General features: G+C 41.5%; 1 protein-coding gene across 2 annotated transcripts in view; it reads right to left on the bottom strand.

Annotated features, from left to right (window-relative positions):
* Positions 1 to 12,142, bottom strand: part of NEIL3 (nei like DNA glycosylase 3) — a 46,312-nt gene extending 34,170 nt beyond the window's left edge. The window contains exon 1 of one of the 2 annotated variants that reach the window (XM_015460828.3): positions 11,840 to 12,142. In XM_015460828.3, coding sequence (XP_015316314.2) covers positions 11,840 to 11,995 — 156 coding nt within the window. In that variant the 5' untranslated portion in view covers positions 11,996 to 12,142. 2 annotated transcript variants of the gene reach the window in all.
* Between the last annotated feature and the right edge of the window lie 7,329 nt (positions 12,143 to 19,471).

Here is a 19,471-nt window from a genome sequence, read left to right as displayed (position 1 = left end):
CTTCAGCCTACCAGGCTCCTCCGTCCATGGGATTTTCTAGGCAAAAGTACTGGAGCGGAGTGACATTGCTTTCTCCATCCAGATGTTCAAACCTCCTTAGAAAAGGAAGAGGAACAAGAGATCAAATTGCCGGCCAACATCCTTTGGATCATAGAAAAACCAAGAGAGTTCCAAAAAAACATCTACTTCTGCTTCATTGACTATGCCAAAGCCTCTGACTGTGTGGATCACGACAAACTGTGCAAATTCTTAAAGAGATGGTGATACCAAACCACTTTACCTGACTCCTGAGAAATCTGTAGTAGGTCAAGAAACAAGTTAGAACCAGACATGGAACAAGAAACTAATTCCAAATTGGGAAAGGAGTACCTCAAGGTTGTATACTGTCACCCTGCTTATTTAACTTCTATGCAGAGTACATCATGTGAAATGCTGGGCTGGATGAAGTATAAGCTGGAATCAAGACTATGGGAGAAATATCAATAACCTCAGATATACAGATGATACCACTCTAGTGGCAGAAAGCGAAAGAGGAGCTGAAGAGCCCCTTGATGAAAGTGAAAGAGGAGAGTGGAAAAGTTGGCTTAAAGCTCAACATTCACAAAACTAAGATTATGGCATCCAGTTCCATCACTTCATGGGAAATCGATTGGGAAACAGTGGAAACAGTGACAGACTTTATTTTCTTGGGCTCCAAAATCATTGCAGATGGTGACTGCAGCAATGAAATTAAAAGACGCCTGCTCCTTGGAAGAAAAGTTATGAGCAACCTAGATAGCATATTAAAAAGCAGAGACATTACTTTGCAACAAAGGTCATCTAGTCAAACTTATGGTTTTTCCAGTAATCATGTATGGATGTGAGACCCAGACCAAAAAGAAAGCTGAGCGCTAAAGAACTGATGCTTTTGAACTGTGGTGTTGGAGAAGACTCTTGAGAGTCCCTTGGACTGCAAGGAGATCCAACCAGTCCATCGTAAAGGAAATCAGTCCTGTGGAAGGACTGATGTTGAAGCTGAAACTCCAATACTTTGGCCACCTGATGGGAAGAACTGACTCATTTGAAAAGACCCCGATGCTGGCAAAGATTGAAGGCAGGAGGAGAAGGGGACGACAGGATGAGATGTTTGGATGGCATCACTAACTCAATGGACATGAGTCTGACCAAGTTCCAGGAGTTGGTGATGGACAGGGAAGCCTGGGGTGTTGCATTCCATGGGATCACAAAGAGTTGGATAAACTCTAGCACCAGTCAGTGGTTATGAAGTACTGGCACAGCAAGCCTGAGTACTCAGTGAGGGAAAAACATTGTTTCACATTTGCCTTATTTTTATAAATAAATCACTTAGAACCCTAAACTGAGAAGCACCAAGAATTTGATATTTTTCTACTGAATAAGACTTTTTGCTGTCTCTTGCATACACTTCAAACCAAGTGTAGATTACAACAGTAGTTTTAAGGTGGGTTTCCATGACAACCAATTAGTATTTTAAAATTCTCATAAATTAGCCCAGAAACTTTGAAGATGATGATTAATAGAGCAGATATAGATCAGTTTTGAATAACCTTTGCCTCAACATAGACTAGGTTTTATATTTTTCAGGATTTTGGCCATAACGTCTTATGACCTTTTAAACCTTCCTTTTCTAAATTAATGGTTCAGGGGCCTGTGTGTCTGTCACTCTAGAGCCAACAGCCTCTTATCTCTCCCAGTATCCTTTACTAGCAACTGGTTTTAACCATGTCCTCTGAAGTCCTCTGACTTTTGTTCGGGTTCCCAGTGAAGAAGGCTGGTGGGAATCTGGCCCTGGTTCACACGCACAGCCCTGGACACCACAGCAGCATCCCCCACTTTTTGGTTAGGAGATAATGTGCTATGACTGTCACCCCAGTGTTTGCATCTTCCTTTAAGCTTTACAAGTTAAATCTAAAACCCATCATCTATCACATATGCAGGAAAAGGTCACCATGCCAGTCCGCACACCCTTCGCCCTGCCTTGAACCTAGGATACTTCCTTTCTGGGACATACGGAACCCTCACAGCCTGCGCTTGATTCCCTTGTGAGGGAGTCTCTCCCTGTTCCAGGTTGAGTGCACATCCCTATGTTTCCCTAAGCACCTGTGTGCACCATGACCCCAGTGTTCAGACCTCCTGTTCTCTCCTTGATCTGGCTTTACCAAGTTCTGTAATGGCTCCTGGCAGAGACAGAGACGATAACCTTGAAATAGACAGTGGTGTTACCATATCTAATAAAATAGTAAATGGGTCCCTAATGTCTCCCTGGACGGAGAAGGCAATGGCACCCCACTCCAGTACTCTTGCCTGGAAAATCCCATGGACGGAGGAGCCTGGTAGGCTGCAGTCCAGGGGGTCGCTAAGAGTTGGACATAACTGAGCGACTTCACTTTCACTTTTCACTTTCATGCATTGGAGAAGGAAATGGCAACCCACTCCAGTGTTCTTGCCTGGAGAATCCCAGGGACAACGGAGCCTGGTGGGCTGCCGTCTATGGGGTCACACAGAGTCAGACATGACTGAAGTGACTTAGCAGCAGCAATGTCTCCCTGGAAGTCTGCTCACAGAACTAAATTAACCATTTTGCAAGAACTTAACACCATTTAGTTTAAAATTATCAGCCAACAGCTACCACAGTTCATGTCACTCACTTGGCTATCTACAACTTTGACATCCTCTAAGGATAAAGATGGCAGGTGGCATCTGGACACACACCCTCCACATAAAAAATGTACCATTCAGGGCTGTTGAACTGGATTTATTCATTTTAGAAAAGCTTGTTGACTTTCTACTATGTGTGAGGCCTTGCGAGGCCTTATTCTAGATATCTGAAAACCAGATCATATTCTGGGGAAGTTTCCCACTCTGTAAGGATAACTAACTGCTCACTGTTCAATGACTAGACTGGGCCATCTAAAACCTTCCCATTATCAAAACACCCAGATGTAATTCAACAGTAACACATCATTGGGTTTTGTTATAATTAGCTAAACAAAATCTCTGAGTACAATTCATATCAAAAAATTTTGTGCCACGTATTCTTAAACCACTGTAACGTCCATTTCAGAAGGTATAAATTAAAAGAAACCATAAAACCCTGGGGAAGGGGGAAATATGGGTTCTTAATGAAAACCTCTACTTTTTCTTGCTCAAAGTTAAATGCCAGGGTTCCTAATAATGTCTATTAGGAAGAAATCCAAATCTAGCTTATCCTGATTTTTATCCTAGATTTTCCCTGGGAAATTTCTAACTCTGTGCTAGATATTCCTATTAGTTCCTACAGTCCTGAGGGAGTTTGGTTCCATGTGTAGCTAACGGAAAGCACGGCTGAAATGCCCTCTAGATGAAGATTGAGGGGCAGATTAAAAAAAGAGCTTTTCCATATAGTATTAATCTGTTAAGACACCACAGGCTGTTCTGGAGTATGCATCTACATGCTGTCCAATTATTGCCAACCATCAGAGGTTTTAGGAAGTCTAATGGATCTGACCATGGGAAATGTCTCTCCAGCCAAAGGAGGATTCAGCAGAAGGCCCTCCCAAATGTTAGGGTTCCTGGACCACTTACTAACAAGACAAAGAGGAGCATGTGCCCTTAGACCTAAATTGCTTGTACATAGGAGGATGAGTCAACAAAACACAAATGCCAATATACTTAAAATGCATGACACCAGTAAGTCTCTTCACACAACTGTCCACGAGAAGTGAACCATGGTGTCCTGATGGACAGAGCCGCAAGGAACCAGAAGCCAAATCTTCACAGGTGTGCTGCTTTTGTACTCTAGTCTCTATAATCAAAAATAACACAGAATAGGACACCAAAAACAGAATGTGGAAAGGGATGATATTAAAGTCTCTACAAATACTGAAAAAAGATGTTTTGGGCCTGATGAAGGTGAAGGTGACTATGACAATACAGATGTCAGCAGAGGGCAGGTGGGGAATGATCACAGGTGGAGAGGCTGGAGCTGTGGAAACACACAGACCTGACCCCGTCCGGTGCCTTCTGTGGCACAGCCTGCTCCAGCTCCAGACGCCGCGAGCCCTTGGCTCAACTGTGTGTCAGAATTAGTTTTTTAATACTTGATGAGGTGCTTGGGAATTAAAAAGACATGTTAGCACAACCTCTTCCCTGCTCACATACACGGTTTGTCACTCGCTATACACTCCAGTACACTTGCTGGGACTAGAATTTCCCTGTCTGGGAAGCAGAATCATCTTGAGGCTTTCTACCTGCCAAACCCAGCACAGGGCTTTCTACAACCACTGCGCTGGCACTTACCGACTGAACAAGTGTCTGAGACTCGTGTTTCTCCCTTTTTTGTCTGTGAGCTCCTTGTGGACAGCAGCTATGGTGTTTCCTTATCCCTGGGCGCTTCACACAATGCCTGGAGCTCAGGAAACATCTGTGAACCAGATCCCTCCCTCCTGCCCTCTTGGTATTCCCCACCCATCATCCCCATCTTGCTATACCTTTCCCAAGGTTTCTTGGCAAAAACTTCTGTTCCACCAACTGTTTTAGCTCCTTTGAGAATTATTAAATCCTAGTCTCTTATTTTCTAATTATCTTCAAAGAAATGAGGCTTAAATATAGGAGTACCAAGTTACTACCAAAAGCTAGGTGGATGTAAATATTATAGTTAATCAGAATTTCCCATTAAGTAAAAAGAAATTTACGGGAAGGTTTAGGATTTCAGCAAGCAGTCCCAGCCTGCCCTGGTTTTTACTTAAGATGTTTACTTAGCATTTAAATGACTGCTTTGAAAACATCTATTCTAATACCTTATTTGGGTTCTGAGGGAGATGATACAAACTGTCTATCATGTGGGCACTTGACCCAAATCATCTGATCCCCAGTACACTATCATTTCTAAAATAATCTGCTCTAGAGAATATACTCCAGGCAAAATAAAAATTTCAACTTATAACTGACCATCTCAAGCACCTGCATACATTTTTAACTTTTTTTTTTTCTTTTAAAACACCATTTGAGGGATAAATTCTTATGTACCAGTGATGGTTTGTTCCATTTATTTTGAGAGCTCTTATGTACAAATGGGGCAAGGCTTTTGCAATAAACCTAAGAATTACAAGAGATTCACTTGCCCTACTGTAGAACCTGGGGTTATCACCTCTTCAGACAACATCCAACAGCCCATGCAAATTCAAAAATTAATCCCCACAAGCCTATTATCTTTGCTGTAACTGTACACAATTGTCCAATATATACCTGACTTTCTCATTTTGACCGTTATAAACTTGTTACTGTATTATCTGAACATTTCATTCTTTTTTTTCCCCCTGAAATAAGAGAAGAAAATATCCTTTGCCATAATTTTAAGTATGATTGAGAAGGGTTCACCTTCCCATTTTCAAGTGGCTTAATAATAGGAATCATCAAAACAACATATATCTTTGGAGACAGCACATGATTTATTGTGCTGATTACCATTTATCCTGCCTATCCATGGGTGAACAAGGAAGATGAACTTTTCAGAACAGAATAAGACTTCCACAGATAAATGGTTCAACTCTAGCACAGTTACATATTTCCCCTAGAGAGGAAAAATATATCATATTTATAATCACAGTCTCTCCTTTTTGTCCCCCACATGCTTTTTACCCCCAATACAACAATACTTTTAGTAATCACAAGCCACTTATCTATCCATTTGAACTATCAAAAAAACCTAACTTTAAAATGGTCTCTAAGCCCCCCAAAAGAGGTCTTTACGTAAAAATCTGTTCTACAATTTTGTAAGAGCAGAGGCTGTTATGCTTACTTACACTAAGCACTAACTCTGAGGCTAAATGTTTTATACACAATATGATTACACCAAAAGATTCAGATCAGATCAGTCATGTCCGACTCTTTGCGACCCCATGAATCGAAGCACGCCAGGCCTCCCTGTCCATCACCAATTCCTGGAGTTCACTCAGACTCACGTCCATCGAGTCAGTGATGCCATCCAGCCATCTTATCCTCTGTCGTCCCCTTCTCCTCCTGCCTCCAATCCCTCCCAGCAGCAGAGTCTTTTCCAATGAGTCAACTCTTCACATGAGGTGGCCAAAGTACTGGAGTTTCAGCTTTAGCATCAGTCCTTCCAAAGAAATGCCAGGGCTGATCTCCTTCAGAATGGACTGGTTGGATCTCCTTGCAGTCCAAGGGACTCTCAAGAGTCTTCTCCAACACCAGACTTCAAAAGCATCAATTCTTCGGCGCTCAGCCTTCTTCACAGTCCAACTCTCACATCTATACATGAACAAAGGAAAAACCATAGCCTTGACTAGACAAACCTTTATTGGCAAAGTAATGTCTCTGCTTTTCAATATGCTATCTAGGTTGGTCATAACTTTCCTTCCAAGGAGTAAGTGTCTTTTAATCTCATGGCTGCAGTCACCATCTGTAGTGATTTTGGAGCCCAGAAAAATAAAGTCTAACACTGTTTCCACATCTATTTCCCATGAAGTAGTGGGACCGGATGCCACGATCTTCATTTTCTGAATGTTGAGCTTCAAGCCAACTTTTTCACTCTCCTCTTTCACTTTCATCAAGAGGCTTTTGAGTTCCTCTTCACTTTCTGCCATAAGGGTGGTGTCATCTGCATATCTGAGATTATTGATATTTCTCCTGGCAATCTTGATTCCAGCTTGTGCTTCTTCCAGCCCAGCGTTTCTCATGATGTACTCTGCATATAAGTTAAATAAACAGGGTGACAATATACAGCCTTAATGAACTCCTTTTCCTATTTGGAACCAGTCTGTTGTTCCATGTCCAGTTCTAACTGTTGCTTCCTGACCTGCATACAAATTTCTCAAGAGGCAGATCAAGTGGTCTGATATTCCCATCTCTTGAAGAATTTTCCACAGTTTATTGTGATCCACACAGTCAAAGGCTTTGGCATAGTCAATAAAGGAGAAATAGATGTTTTTCTGGAACTCTCTTGCTTTTTCTATGATCCAGCGGATGTTGGCACTTTGATCTCTGGTTCCTCTGCCTTTTCTAAAACCAGCTTGAACATCAGGAAGTTCATGGTTCACATATTGCTGAAGCCTGGCTTGGAGAATTTTGAGCATTACCCCTTCATAAAGTCATCACCAGATAGGTGGGTCTGGTGAGAAAGCCCTGATCTAGGAGAAAAAGGAACAGTTACCAGGACATTTACTGCAGCTCAGACAGTAAAGAATCTGCCTGCAATGCAGGAGACCTGGGTTCGATCCCTGGGTCAGGAAGATCCCTGGAGAAGGGAATGGCAATGCACTCCAGTACTCTTGCCTGGAGAATCCCATTGACGGAGGAGCCTGGAGGGCAGGCAACAGTCCACGGAGTCACAAAGAGTCGACACAACTGAGTAACTAACACTACTATTACTTCTTATTTTGCTAGGCACTAAGCTAAGAGTTTTATGTGTCCTATAATCTGATTCTGACCAAATAGGCAAAGATGTGAGTATAAGCAACATAGGAGCTGGAATTCAAAAATCAAGATGATCAGATGTTTTCTCTACATCATCCCCAAAACTTTAGGGTTCACTAAAAGCTCCAATGGCTGTGGAGAATCATCTCCCTGAGCTTCCTTAACCGTTCTCTGTTCACTCTTGCTCTATGACTCCATGTAATGCTGAACGCTGGTAGCAATGATCCTGAGTTATTAAGATGAAACCATTACCCGGATCCATGGAAGAATGTAAGCAAATACTATTATACATGTTATATACAAGTTAAAAAAAACCTCTTTCTAGATTTAAACGAATAAGCTTCATTTAGCTAGAAAATTAATCTCTGTGGATAAGCTCATTCCTTCATATAATGGCAATCAAATGAATTATGAATTCCACTTCCTCCACTACAAAGAGAAAGGAGGGAGGAAAACTTTTATTATGTGGCTTCATTACTTTCGTGTAATAGAAATTTCCATTTAACATGCATAACAAAATATACACTCATAGAGAAAGATTCCAAATTGAATTTATTTTAAAATCTTTCATCAAAACTATTTTTGCACTATTTAAAACTTTGCTCTTCTCCATCCATTCAAATGTTTACTAAATAACTCAGACACTGTGAAGAGCATATCAAGATGAGTAAGAATAGCTAGCATATTATATACATACATCAAACCTTAAGGAGAGAGAGAGTAACCAGAGAATCATGTTTCAAATGAAATGAATGCTTATAAACTCTGTTTCATATTCTGTTTTGTGAAAGGAAACTGAAAACATATGCAGATTACACACCGATATCACCAAAATATTGTATGCACCCAACAATTAAAATCGAAGGATTGACTCTTCACAGCTCATTAAGCAGACATGTTCATTTATATTCCAGTGTTGTTTCTTACCATAAGGTTCCAAAAGCTCCAGCAGAGTTTTATGCGATGTGCTTACAGAGTTGCATAATTTTATGCCGACAAGACAGTGGATCAAAACTCAGAAGTGATGTAGTGCATGGACGACTAGCAAACACTGGGCTTCTATGGCTAGGCTTTCTTCTTCAAAATGGGGGTCACCTGTCACAAGGAGACATGCCTTAGAACATGCTCTCCATGAACTTCAAACCTGAGCCAAGAGAACGACTACAGGCCACAGTAGCTAATTCATTACAACAGTAGCTACACAGGTGGGATTCTTCTTTTTGGTACAATGATTATCTGGAGTTTAACTCATTTATTTTAAATGCCCAATTAGTATTTATTTAACTCTCCTTTGTACTTTTTCATGTTTATTGCAATATAAAGAAGACCATATGCAGTTATTATTTTTCAACTGCTGCCTTGTGAAAACTAACGATTTCAAGTCAGTAGCAGAAACCTTTAAATAGTTTTAAGGCTCAGGCATAAAGGTCTAGGAAACATGGGATCACCTATTTAAGTAGTGATCATGCCAGACATCTGTGACAACCTACCACATTTTGATGAAATTTACTATAGGGCTTCCCTGGTGGTTCAATCGGTAAAGAATCTGCCTGCAGTGTGGGGGACCTGGGTTCAATCCCTGGGTCGGGAAGATCCCCTGGAAAAGGGAATGGCTACCCATTCTAGTATTCTTGCCTGGAGAATTCCATGGACAGAGGAGCCTGGCGGGATCTCAAAAAAGTCAGACACGATTGAGCGACTAACACTGTGGATTCAATGCCCCTCTAAAATGCAAAGACCCTTCATGTTTACAAAGATTATTATTTCTTTAGATCAAGGGCCCATAAAGTGAAGCTATGGCAAAACATTTAGAATATTCCCAATGATAAAGAGATTATTAATTCCATATTGATTTTCACAAAGGGGTTATTCATTTCTTATTGATTTTCAAAGCCAGTTCCCATAGAACAAGATTTTTGATTCCAAATCATAAAGACCTATTCCAACTTTTAATACCTCTTTATGTCAAAGTATTAAATATAGTAATGTTCAGTGATTGCTTCCAAGTGATATTATTAATTGCCCAACCACTGACAAAGCATCTACATTATATTATTAGGCTGCACTGTGAATATGGGAATGGAAGCCATTAGCATTACCAAAGTAGGTAAGCCAATTGGCTAAACTGAACAGAAGTAAAAATGGTGGCAGATCAGCCAAAAACTTAACGTCTCACTTCTCTAATTAATAAGTAGTCACCACTATATGCTGAGCAGTATGGTATTCTTGCCAAAATGAATCAGTCATTTTCCTACTGAACCTTTTATAACTGAGGGGAACTATGGTTGAAAGTGTAGGGTTTGGAGTTTGAAAGAATGGAGATTAAACCTGGTTCAGCCCTTCCTAGTCATGTGATACTGGGCAACTTAATTGTTTTAAACTCACTTCAAGCTTCACATTCCTTATCTGTAGAATCAGGTTAATCCTTTATCATGGGGTTATTATTTTTTATAATGAAATGATATATAACAGTTCTTCAAAAGCACTTTATGCCTTGGAACTGAAGATAATCATAAATGGAAAGGAAATGTTCATGCTGGTCTGGCCTAAAGACCAATGAGGTAATGTCTATTTAAAACATTAAATGGGATTCTCAAGGAAGTAAGTTTATCTGACTCATCTTGTATCCTCGGGAGCTAGTAATAGCTTAAAACTTAATACAGAATATATTACTGTTTAATGATGTAAATTATAATATCTGTAACATATTCATGCCATATCCATTACCACACCCTATTCCCTTTACTTCCAAAATAGCAATTCTGTTCCCTTCTCTTCATTTCTGTCACCAGCACCCTCCTCTGTGCTCCAGGCAGCCTTCTCAGATTCCTGTAATCCTCACCTGAGAAGGCAGCATGTACCCTGGCTTTCTGCCAGTCTTATAATTTTCCTTTGCAAGGAGAATGATCTTTCAAAGTGTCACTCGATCTTAACACCCTTCAAAGACCCCCATTATTCCAGAATGAGTAGATTCCCAGGATCCGACTTCGACCAGCAATCTCAATTTTGTCTTATTTCAAATCACGTTCCCTGTATCTCATCATCCCCTTTCCAGCCACACCAGATTTCTTTCAATCTCTCTTCCTTTGCTATTGCCTGCAGTGTTCTGCCTGCCAACCTTCAGTTCAGATCTAGGTATCTCCTCACCCTTCACATCTCAGCTTAATTGTTACTTTCTCAGCAAAGCAATCCCTGAACTTCCTGTAAGTTCTCATGGAACCATGTATCTTTACTTTAGAGAATTTATCAACTTATATTTCTCTCTGTTTTTACCTAATGAATGTCTATGTATCTTCCCAACTAAAGAATAGCCTCCACAAGGGGAAGTGTTACCGACGTTCCTTGAGTATTCAAAATTCTGTTGAATGAGTGATTTTTCTATAAACATTAATACTCTTAAGAGACTACTCAGGATTCATCTCTGTGGTATCCTGAAATGATTTTGAAAGAAACACTATAATAAAGGAACAGGTACAGAGTACTAGCTGACATATAGTCAAAATAAATAAAACACAAGGGCAGTTGGAAGGAGATGCAAAAATTACTCTTTGTCCAAGTTTGAAAATGTATTTTCTCAGACTTAGAACTTCATTTCTTTCAAGCTGTAAGCATATGCTAATTTCATAGCAAGCAACTCTTTCTTCCAAGACCAAAGGCTATGATGAAGCTTTGCAGGAGAAATTGAAGTACAGTGCAATAATGCATGCATTCATGAAATACAATCATCCGTACATCTGAAGGGCTTTTAAGGCACGAGGTTTAATCAGAATATTTTCAGTACAAGTTCTAAGTTCTTACCAAATGAAAATCACACCACCTGCAATGCATGCCTGAGTGGCAAGAAGCTGTGCTACAACTTCCTTTAAAAAGAAATTAATTCGCTTAAGGGATCCAAAATGGCTCTGCCCCTTCATTAGATGGCAATATTGAGTTGAGTGGACAGGGTGGTGCTAAATCTTCTGTGTGAAATGTTAAGATTATATACTAGTTGTAATACATTTTCAGTTGCAGAATATTAGGCAGGCGAGAAGCTAGAATTTTATCCTACAAGCTTACTGTTTTTAAAACGTGAAAAACAAACAGAAAAAAAAAAACAGAGGTTGCAGGCATCTGATAATATTAACAGCAGATAATATCTGATAATATTAACAGCAGAAAATGCGGCTATGGACAGAAGGAAACCATCTTTTGCTGGGTTGTAAAGAAGCTGCGCAAGGTGGCATGGAATAAAACACCTTCCATCACTTCCCACCTGGGCATCTCCAATGCGGCCTTAACTCGGCGGTCCAGCAACCAACCCTCAACCGCGCAGGCGCACTACTAAGGCACTTTGGACCCTGGAAACCCGATGGGCTTTTTGTTGTATCTCCCACTGCTGGTCCCCTAGCGAGACACGGAAGCTGCTCACCTGTGAGGAGCCCACAGGCCCGGGGGCGGCGGGCGGCGAGCCGGGGCCCCCCAGGCCCTGCAGCGCGCGGCCCCGCACGTCAGTCACCGCCTGGCCCGGGCGCACACGCGCCCGAATCTTCTCTCCATTTAGAGTACAACCCGGGCCTTCCACCATCGCCCGGGCCCGCGCTGTGCCCCACTAAGCTGCAAAGCCAGCCGAGAAAACTGCCGCGTAACTTCACCTCCGCGGAGGTACTTAGCTCCTCCGAGAAGTTCAAATCTCGCGCGCTCCTGGCCCCGCCCCGGCCCCGCCTCTCCAGCCGCGCCCTCCCCCAACCCTCCCCGAGGGCCCGGCTTCTCGGCGCAGGCGCAGTGGCCCAGCCTTCGGGCCCGGACGCGGGGCTGCAGTAGAAAGGAGAGAATTGTTGCTGCTAGCTCACCACCCTGCCCTGGGGGCCGAACTGTACATCCTCAGAAGCTCCAATTTTGTTTTCTTTGCTTTGAGGTTTTGCCCTTGTCCTTGAGCTGCATGGTACACGCACGTTTTGTGACCTGATTCTCTTATTCTTCCCGAAGTCCGAGGTGGCCTGGCAGGCCTCAGGTTTCTGCAGGCCCTCCTCGGGCTTGGGTGGGTGCAGAGGGACTCAGGGTAAGGTTTTTACAACAAGCAGCTTTTACTTTTCTCCTATAGGTTTAGCATGTCTTAGAAAACGTGGCCTAATATGCCAAGTATATCTTAGTGTCTATGTTTAAATCCTCTTCATTTTTTGATACCTGAGCTAAGCAAGACTCTACAAAAATTCATGCAAATATTCTGTTTTGGGATGTCCGAGATGAGCACCCATTTGAAATTGCTTTGTAAAAAGGCAGCTGTATATAAATTTGAGGCAATGCATAGTTTTTCGAATTTACACAATGTTGCACACATGAAAATATATAATGACTCCATAAACCTTTTTAAATAATGAAAAATCTAATTCTTTTTCAAAATTAAAATATAGCATATTAAAACACAACGTCAATTTGTCAATAATTTAGTAAGCATATCACAGCTGTTGTTAAACCAGAAGAATATATATACTAAAGATTTAAATTAAAAAATTGGAAAAGTAATGTCTTTCTCTCTGTAGGGAGAGATTAGTCATCAATAGTTAGCTGGATCAGGCTCAGGATTCTTTGTATTTACTTGTTTAATTACTGTTTACGCTTCTAGGTCAGGTTACAAAATAGTCAAGGAAGAATCCTATTACCTAACAATCCAAATTCAGTCATGATTTCTGCCCTTTGATGGAAGGCAGTCTTCATATGCCCAAGCTCAGGGGCGGTGGCCAAGAGGAGCTACCCCACGCTCAAGCTCAGGGGCCGTGGCCGAGAGGAGCTATCCCATGTCCAAAGTAAGGAACAGCAGCTGCACTTTGCTGGAGCAGCCGTGAAGAGATACCACACGTCAAAGGTAAGAGGAACCTAAGGAAGACTGTAGGCGCTGAGAGAGGGCATCAGAGGGCAGACAGTCTGAAACCACAATCACAGACACCTAGCCAATCTGATCACATGGACCACACCTTGTCTAACTCAAAAAACCTAAGCCATGCCGTGTGGGACCACCCAAGATGAACGGGTCATGGTAGAGAGGTCTGACAGAATGTGGTCTACTGGAGAAGGGAATGGCAAACCACTCCAGTATTCTTGCCTTGAGAACCCCATGAACAGTATAAAAAGGCAAAAAGATAGGACACTGAAAGATGAACTCTCCAGGTCAGTAGGTGCCCAATATGCTACTGGAGATCAGTGGAGAAATAATTCCAGAAAGAATGAAGGGATGGAGCCAAAGCAAAAACAGCACCCAGTTCTGGATGGGTCATAGAAGCAAGGACCGATGCTGTAAAGAGCAATATTGCATAGGAACCTGGAATGTTAGGTCCACAAATCAAGGCAAATTGGAAGTGGTCAAACAGGAGACGGCAAGAGTGAATGCCGACATTCTAGGAATCAGTGAAGTAAGATGGACTGGAATGGGTGAATTTAACTCAGATGACCATTATATCTACTACTATGGGCAGGAATCCCTTAGAAGAAATGGAGTAGCCACCATGGTCAACCAAAGAGTCTGAAATGCAGTACTTGGATGCAATCTCAAAAACCACAGAATGATCTCTCTTCGATTCCAAGGTAAATCATTCAATATCACGCTAATCCAAGTCTATGCCCTGACCAGTAATGCTAAGAAGCTGGGGTTGAATCGTTCTATGAAGACCTACAAGACCTTTTAGAACTAACATCCCCCAAAAATGTCCTTTTCATTATAGGGGACTGGAGTGCAAAAGTAGGAAGTCAAGAAACACCTGGAGTAACAGGCAAATTTGGCTTTGGAGTACAAAATCAATCAGGGCAAAGGCTAATAGAGTTTTGCCAAGAGAACGCACTGGTCATAGCAAACACCATCTTCCATCAACACAAGAGAAGATTCTACACATGGACATCACAAGATGGTCAACACCAAAATCAGATTGATTATATTCTTTGTAGCCAAAGATGGAGAAGCTCTATACAGTCAACAAAAACAAGCCCGGGAGCTGACTGTGGCTCAGACCATGAACTCCGTATTGCCAAATTCAGACTGAAATTGAAGAAAGAGGAGAAAACCACTAGACCATTCAGGTATGACCTAAATCAAATCCCTTATGATTATACAGTGGAAGTGAGAAATATATTTAAGGGACTAGATCTGATAGAGTGCCTGATAAACTATGGACAGAGGTTCGTGATATTGTACAGGAGACAGGGATCAAGACCATCCCCATGGAAAGAAATGCAAAAAAGCAAAATGGCTGTCTGCAGTGGCCTTACAAATAGCTATGAAAAGAAGAGAAGCAAAAAGCAAGGAAGAAAAGGAAAGATATACCCATTTGAACGCAGAGTTCCAAAGAATAGCAAAGAAGATAACAAAGCCTTCCTCAGCGATCAATACAAAGAAATAGAGGAAAACAATAGAATGGGAAAGACTAGAGATCTCTTCAAGAAAATTAGAGATACCAAGGGGACATTTCATGCAAAGATGGGGTCAATAAAAGACAGAAATGGTATGGACCTAACAGAAGCAGAAGATATTAAGAAGAGGTAAGAAAAATACACAGAAGAACTGTACAAAAAAGATCTTCACAACCCAGATAATCACAATGGTGTGATCACTCACCTAGAGCCAGACATCCTGGAATGTAAAGTCAAGTGGGCCTTAGGAAGCATCACTACGAACAAAGCTGGGGAGGTGATGGAATTCCAGTTGAGCTATTCCAAATCCTGAAAGACGATGCTGTGAAAGTGCCTCATTCAATATGTCAGCAAATTTGGAAAAGTCAGCAGTGGCCACAGGACTGGAAAAGGTCAGTTTTCCTTCCAATCCCAAAGAAAGGCAATGCCAAAGAATGCTCAAACTACCGCACAATTGCACTCATCTCACACACTAGTAAAGTAAGGCTCAAAATTCTCCAAGCCAGGCTTAAGCAATATGTGAACTGTGAACTTCCAGATGTTCAAGCTGGTTTTAGAAAAGGCAGAGTAACCAGAGATCAGATTGCCAACATCCACTGGATCATCGAAAAAGCAAGAAAGTTCGAGAAAAACATCTACTTCTGCTTTATTGACTATGCCAAAGCCTTTGACTGTGTGGATCACCATAAATTGTGGAAAATTCTGAAAGACATGGGAATACCAGACCACCTGACCTGCCTCTTGAGAAACCTGTATGCAGGTCAGGAAGCAACAGTTAGAACTGAACATGGAACAACAGACTGGTTCCAAATAGGAAAAGGAGTACGTCAAGACTGTATATTGTCACCCTGCTTATTTAACTTATATGCAGAGTACATCATGAGAAACGCTGGGCTGGAAGAAGCACAAGCTGGAATCAAGATGCCAGGAGAAATATCAATAACCTCAGATATGCAGATGACACCAGCCTTATGGCAGAAAGTGAAGAGGAACTAAAAAGCCTCTTGATGGAAGTAAAAGAGGAGAATGAAAAAGTTGGCTTAAAGCTCAACATTCAGAAAACGAAGATCATGGCATCTGGTCCCATCACTTCATGGCAGATGGATGGGGAAACAGTGGAAACAGTGACTAATTTTATTTTGTTGGGCTCCAAAATCACTGCAGATGGTGATTGGAGCCATGAAATTAAAAGATGCTTACTCCTTGGAAGGAAAGTTATGACCAACCTAGATAGCATATTCAAAAGCAGAGACATTACTTTGTCCACAAAGGTCCACTAGCCAAGGCTATGGTTTTTCCAGTGGTCATGAATGGTTGTGAGAGTTGGACTATAAAGAAAGCTGAACGCAGAAGAATTGATGCTTTTAACTGTGGTGTTGGAGAAGACTCTTGAGAGTCCCTTGGACTGCAAGGAGATCCAACCAGTCCATCCTAAAGGAAATCAGTCCTGCGTGTTCTTTGGAAGGACTGATGTTAAAGCTGAAAGTCCAATATTTTGGCCACCTGATAAGAAGAGCTGACTCTTTTGAAAAGACTCTGATGTTGGGAAAGATTGAAGACAGGAGAAGAAGGGGACGACAGAGGATGAGATGGTTAGACAGCATCACTGACTCAATGGACATGAGTTTGGGTAAACTCCAGGATTTGATGATGGACAGGGCAGCCTGGCCTACTGTGGTTCATGGGGTTGCAGAGAGTCGGACATGACTGAGCTACTGAACTGATACTGAGTCTTCATACAGTTTATTCAGGATTACCTTTTTATTCGTTTTTTTTTTTTTTTGCTATCTAACAAATTATTTTGTTTCATATTTTCAAAGTTCTACAGGTCAAGAATTTGTAGGGGTTGGGCTGAGTGGTTCTAGATCAGTGCTTGTCAAGCAGTTTCAGTCTAAAGGCTTGATTGTAGCCAGAAGACCCATATAAGGGATGGCTCTCTTGCACAGCTACTGGCAGGAGGCCTTGGTTTCTCAGTTTATAGGTCTCTCCAGAGGGGTGCTCAGCTGTTTTCCTGACAGCTGAGGCAGGTGACATCCCAGAGTGTGTGATCCAAGCGAGAAGGCAAGGAGAAAGCTGTAATGGTCTTTACTCCTTGTCTCTGCAGTGTCACACCCACACCCTCACTTCTGTTCATTAGAATCCAGTCATTCTGAACAGCCCACAGAAGGTAAGCGAGGAGAATTAAGCTTTATCCCTAGAAGCGAGGAGAATCAAATAATTTGTCAACATATAACCATCACAATTTTCAGTCATCTGACTGATTCGTCATGGACTTATTCTCTTTAGCTGGTGTGTACTGGTGCACATTTGGATCAAATAAAATCTTTAATTAGAATTAGATTTACCATCCTCCAGAGAGCTGAGTTAAGAGCTGGGGAGTAACACTGAAGACATTGCGAGATGTCACTATGTGCCCCTCGAGGCCAAGACAGACTTTGTTTCGCTGTGACTAGCCTTTGAGTCTTTGGATATTTCTCTGTTATCCCTCCTTACATGCAATTAGGAGCAAACTTACATGCACTGTGCGTGTGCAGTGTTTATAAAGAGTCATGTCACCATTGCAAGTAAACCTACTCTGCTTTAGACTCTGTTTCTTCTTAAGCATTATTTATTACTTGATGACTTTATAAAAGTCATTCATTTTCTCTAGAACGCACTTTTTTCTTATGTAAAATAAAACATACTTTTCTTATAAACCTCCACATGATGTTTTTTGCTTTAATTCACAATTAAGGTACGATATAGGAAAGCACTTCAAAAACTGCAAAACACTACAAATTCAAGGAATTAGGATAAATTCTATTTGCTGTTCTCTGTACTTTCTGTTTCTTGGCTCATGCTGTAATTCTCATGTTTTCTTAACCTTTTGTCTTCATCCCAGTTTCCTGAAATTCTCCCAATCTTAAATCCTAGCTGAATGCATATCCTCTAAGAAACTTTAGAGATACATTTTACAAATGTAAGAACTGGGGCTCAAAGAGGTTATGTAACATGCTCAAGGTTACAGACTTGGGATTCAACCAGGCCAGCCAAGGTCTTAGCCAAATGTTTTCAGCAACATCCCTTATATGACACTGCTGCTGCTGCTAAGTCACTTCAGTCATGTCCGACTCTGGGCGACCCTGTGCGACCCCAGAGACGGCAGCCCACCAGGCTCCCCTGTCCCTGGGATTCTCCAGGCAAGAACACTGGAGTGGGTTGCCATTTCCTTCTCCAATGCAGGAAAGGGAAAAGTGAAAGTGAAGTCGCTCGGTCGTGTCCGACTCTTCTCCACCCCATGGACTGCAGCCCACCAGGCTCCTCCGTCCATGGGATTTTCTGGGCAAGAGTACTGGAGTGGGGTGCCATTGCCTTCTCCGAATTATATGACACTACACACAGTCAAATATATTTAGCAACAACTTATGAAATGGTGGTTTAGAGGAAACATACATCTTAGTCAGCCTCATATGGGAATTAAAGACAATCTCAAAAGCTTCCTTTAGCTTATCTGCTGTTGTTGTTTAGTCACTAAGTGGTGTCCAACTCTTTCGTGACCCAATGGACTGTAACTCACCAGGCTCCTCTGTCCACGGGATTTCCCAGGCAAGAATACTGGAGTGGGTTGCCATTTCCTTCTCCAGGGGATCTTCCCGACCCAAGGATTGAAGCCACATCTCTTATGGCTCCTGCATTGGCAGGTGGATTCTTTACCACTCAGCCACCTTTAGCATATTAAGCTTTGACACATTTTGTGTAATGAAACTTTGTTTTTACTCTTCTCTTTACAATGTCTGTGGACAGGTTTTTAGCTTGAATGATAAAAATGTAGTATGGGGGAAATTTCTTTTAATTTCTTTTTTACATAAGTTACCTGAATATATTTAACAAGTAGAGAGAGAACACCCATCCTCTCTGAACACGCTCTTAATTTGAGCTCTGAATAGAGGAAATAGTCATTAGTGAACATCACATGCAGGTGTTTTCAGTGATATTTACTAAAGAGTCTCCAGTTTCTACCCATTAAGAGAAACTTTTAATGTTAGGCTATAAGAAGAAGCATAAAATGCATAGCAACAGAAACCATTTTTGACACGTCTATTATTTGAAGCAAATACCAAATGCTGAAGCTTTGCAAAGCAGCAGATTTCATTTCATTGTGAAGGCTGGAAGTGCCAGGTGACAGTTTTCTTCTTGCAAAGTCAAAATCAAAATTGCAGAACCAACCATGGGCTCCGAGGTGGCCCACGAAACTGCTCTGACACATCTGACCTTTTCACAATGATGTGAAGTCTAGGATTGGGCACTGTGATTTTGCCAGACTCTCCATGAGAAGGAGTTTTCTAATTCATTTCTTAATTTAAGTATAATTTAGTAAGCAAAGGTAGTTTCTGAGCATGAACTTAATTTGAGACAAACAATAAGCAGTTCATAAACACAAAACACCACAGATACTCTCTTTGTAGGGGGTTCTTTCTATGAGAAAGGGTAGGAGAATGAATTTATTTTCTGTTCTGGAATAGAAAAGTGTATTATTTTTGTAAATATCTTGAAGCAACATTCCTCATCTGTTTCGGTTACTGGAGAGCATGCTCAAGTTGAGGCATGAAAGCCAGCATTTCCTCATTAATTCGAAAAGCAGTGAAATTATTGGGCCCTGAATTTGTTGCAGGAAGACGGCTAG

The sequence above is a fragment of the Bos taurus genome, chromosome 27, assembly GCF_002263795.3.
Source record: "Bos taurus isolate L1 Dominette 01449 registration number 42190680 breed Hereford chromosome 27, ARS-UCD2.0, whole genome shotgun sequence".
NCBI lineage: Eukaryota > Metazoa > Chordata > Mammalia > Artiodactyla > Bovidae > Bos > Bos taurus.
The sequence above is the reverse complement of the archived record's forward strand: the minus strand, read 5'-3'. Positions and strand labels throughout refer to the sequence as shown.